The sequence below is a fragment of the Copidosoma floridanum genome, unplaced genomic scaffold (genome assembly GCF_036245765.1).
Source record: "Copidosoma floridanum isolate Cflo_tuat_1 unplaced genomic scaffold, Cflo_Japanese_pri ptg000001l, whole genome shotgun sequence".
In the NCBI taxonomy this organism is placed as follows: domain Eukaryota; kingdom Metazoa; phylum Arthropoda; class Insecta; order Hymenoptera; family Encyrtidae; genus Copidosoma; species Copidosoma floridanum.
In genome coordinates, this window is record NW_028321878.1 from 14,970,592 (window position 1) to 14,973,494 (window position 2,903).

Sequence of the window (2,903 nt, forward strand, 5' to 3'; positions counted from 1 at the left end):
AATTCGGACTATCCGTTAAAAGCCGCAATATTTCGAGCTTTCACGTGCGCACTCGAATTTCCCGTTAAAAAACCTTCTGTGCTTCTTGTAACGCGTTTTTCTAACATACATCAGAGACTTTCATGTAATGCATCACATCAAACGATTAAAAGCTTATTCCCGCAAAGGTGCAAAGGTCATTATCTCGCGATATATCAGATAATCAAACTTCAATTCAAGTTTTTGAATATTATTTATATATGCTCCCCGATCGTTTATTTTTTATTATCATCGATACATATACTTATATTTTTGCATTGAATAATTGAAATCGATTTTTCAGATACAAGCGAGGAGTCATCGCTTATAAAACAAATCATGTTTGATTATTTAAAAAATTTTGATAATTAAGCTGTCCCTTTTTTTGTATTTTATCTTTGGCAGACCCCTCTGTGAGAGAGACATATAGGGTTACATGGAGGGGAGGGGGGATCGAACTGTCTGCTCGTAAGCAGACTCCATGAACTGGATGAAAAATGGCGGCCACCTCAAGCGTGGAATGTGTAGACTTTTTGGAGTTTCAGGTACTAATAAAATAAAACTACGCTATCATAACTGTATAATTTATCAACTTGAAAACATTGTTTTTCAAACATCTGTTGGACGTAATGCACCCCATGTTACGTAATGTAAATTCACAGCTCGTTTAAAGGGCTGGCATAACCTTTCAAAATTGTACTATTGTCGGTGTCGGGTATTTGCAAAATTATGGCATTCGTCGGTTTGTCTTTTAATTTTCAAAAACAGTGCGGTCACGGCAATATTTCCACGTCGGTTCTCAAATCTTTGATGTCATTAAATATATATATATACATATATTTTTCATAACATTGCAGGACACTTTGCAGAAGATGAGACAAATAGATGACAAGATCATTTATATGCTCAACACCACTCTGCCCACGGAATCGTTCAAGAGTCAAACTGATCCATCGGTGACGTGCAAAGATCTGTTTCAGCAAATTCAGTCAGGCCATGCTCAACGTGAAATAACCATTAAAAAGTGCTTGAACCTCGTTAGAGACAGAGTGAAGGATTTGAAAGGGAAAAGAGATGTTAATGGCAATGATCCCGATCTTTTGAAAACTTTGAGGAAAGAACAAAATAAACTACGTCTTCTTGAATCGGAATTGGGTGTTGAGGAAGTTATAAAACAAAGAACAAAAGAAGTTTACCACGAAAGGTGCCGTGGATATTACAAGCCCGAAAATAACCCATGAAATAAGACTGTGACTGAAGAGTTGTTTAATAACGTGTACAAGGATTATCTGCCAAGTTTACTCAGTGAAATATAGAAATATAGCATTAAAGAATGAAACTAATCATCTGGTTTAAAAGTTTTAACTTTTTTTTTTTCAATGCTACAGCCTTTACTTTAATTTATATGGTTTGATTTTGAATTTTTTTCAAAAGATAGTTACTACTATCTTTATTTTATATACCTCAAATGTCTCTTATATGGAATGTTTTGTAAATATGGTGTTGAAGGGTGTAGGAATAAACAAACTAGATTGAAAACTTTTCCTCCAAGGAAAGGTAATTTTGATGCTTGTAAATAGATTTGATTTATTAAAAAACATTTAAAAGAAAGTCAACTTTACTTGTATTTACATAATTCCTCTTCATTTGCTTTTATGAGTATTATATATTTACAATAATATCGAAATTCATAGGTGATATTGCTAAACCGACCAACTCACTGTTCTAAACAAACAGTTAAAATTTACTTGCTTGCAGTATTCTCTCTTTCTATTCTGGCTTCCTCTTTGATTTTTCCATGCCAGTCTTCTCTTCTTTTCTGGATTGAATCACCTTTTTTTACCAAACCTTTGGCATAGAAAACTGTCCCGAGACACATTAAAACTGTTGCAGCCATCATGTAGTTTGCTGCCTTGACTCTAGCTTTACTCTTTGCTTGATATATAGTGTCTTCCCTACATTTCAAAGAAATTATGATTACCATAGTGACACTTTTGACTGTACAGCTTGTTTATCAACATTTTTAAACTATAAAAAAGGCAAAATACTTCAAATATGAAAAATATGGTTTGCTTTGATTTGTCCTCAAATACTTTATACTGTTACTGTGATTTTTTCCAAAATTAAAAAAAAATCGTAAGATAGAAAATGCACTTTTTTCATAAAACATCTCAGCATTAAAAAATATTTTAACGCAATAAGCAAACTTTTGGTAAAGTTAATTACATTTTTGCACAAAAAAAGTATGTGATATGAATGCAACTCACGAGATTAGTTCTGGAACTTGTCCTTTGGGATATCTTTTCACCCAAGTGAGTATCCACTTGTCAAAACCAGTGGTTTTGTACTTTGACCTTCCTTTTTTTTTAACAGCACATTGTAAAACATTATTCAACAAATGAATATCTAGTTAATACTATTTATATTTACCAGGCATTGCCTCAGAGGCACCTGTTTGGACATTAGCTTTGGTAGCGGAGTCAGTAGCTTTTGACTCAAAATTTTTTACACTTTGACTTATAAATCGGCGATTTCCCACTGACACAAAATATTGAATCAACTTTTTACTCAACATGTTTGCTGGTTAAAAATAAAAAAAAAAACAAAAAAATATCAAATTAACACATATATTTGGAACATTAATGAGAAGGTCGTATGACACTGACTCACTGACTTGTGAGGTCATGATCTTATTGACAAATTGGGATGGAACATACTACAGCGCCTCTAACGGTTACGGATAGGTATACTTGTAAATATATAGGTAATTGAAAAAATAAAGTTTTTTACGATCGTCGATTAAAAACAAAAAGTTTTACTTAATGAGTACCGAGTACTGAGTACAAGTTTAATTTGGAAAAGAAATATAATAAAGTAAGTATGTA

General features: G+C 32.7%; 2 protein-coding genes across 2 annotated transcripts; one reads left to right on the forward strand and one right to left on the reverse strand.

Moving 5' to 3' along the window:
• Positions 1-503: 503 nt before the first annotated feature.
• On the forward strand, positions 504-1,613 carry Ccdc58 (Coiled-coil domain-containing 58). Its single transcript, XM_014357788.3, has 2 exons — positions 504-563; positions 876-1,613. The coding sequence occupies exons 1-2, from the start codon at positions 516-518 to the stop codon at positions 1,257-1,259; spliced, it is 432 nt and encodes a 143-aa protein (XP_014213274.1). The 5' UTR covers positions 504-515; the 3' UTR covers positions 1,260-1,613.
• Positions 1,586-2,700, reverse strand: LOC111642744 (UPF0389 protein CG9231). The gene is made up of 3 exons (XM_023389946.2): positions 2,449-2,700; positions 2,286-2,376; positions 1,586-1,973 (listed from the first exon to the last, which is right to left on the reverse strand). Exons 1-3 carry the CDS (start codon positions 2,591-2,593, stop codon positions 1,763-1,765), a joined length of 447 nt encoding a protein of 148 aa, XP_023245714.2. The 5' UTR covers positions 2,594-2,700; the 3' UTR covers positions 1,586-1,762.
• Between the last annotated feature and the right edge of the window lie 203 nt (positions 2,701-2,903).

Coding starts and splice junctions, on each gene's coding strand:
- LOC111642744 (XM_023389946.2), bottom strand. CDS start 2,593: ATGTTGAGTAAAAAGTTGATTCAATATTTTGTGTCAGTGGGAAATCGC. Junction 2,377..2,448: donor TGCCTCTGAGGCAATGCCTG/GTAAATATAAAT, acceptor TTAAAAAAAAAG/GAAGGTCAAAGTACAAAACC. Junction 1,974..2,285: donor CAAGTTCCAGAACTAATCTC/GTGAGTTGCATT, acceptor TTTGAAATGTAG/GGAAGACACTATATATCAAG.
- Ccdc58 (XM_014357788.3), top strand. CDS start 516: ATGGCGGCCACCTCAAGCGTGGAATGTGTAGACTTTTTGGAGTTTCAG. Junction 564..875: donor TAGACTTTTTGGAGTTTCAG/GTACTAATAAAA, acceptor ATAACATTGCAG/GACACTTTGCAGAAGATGAG.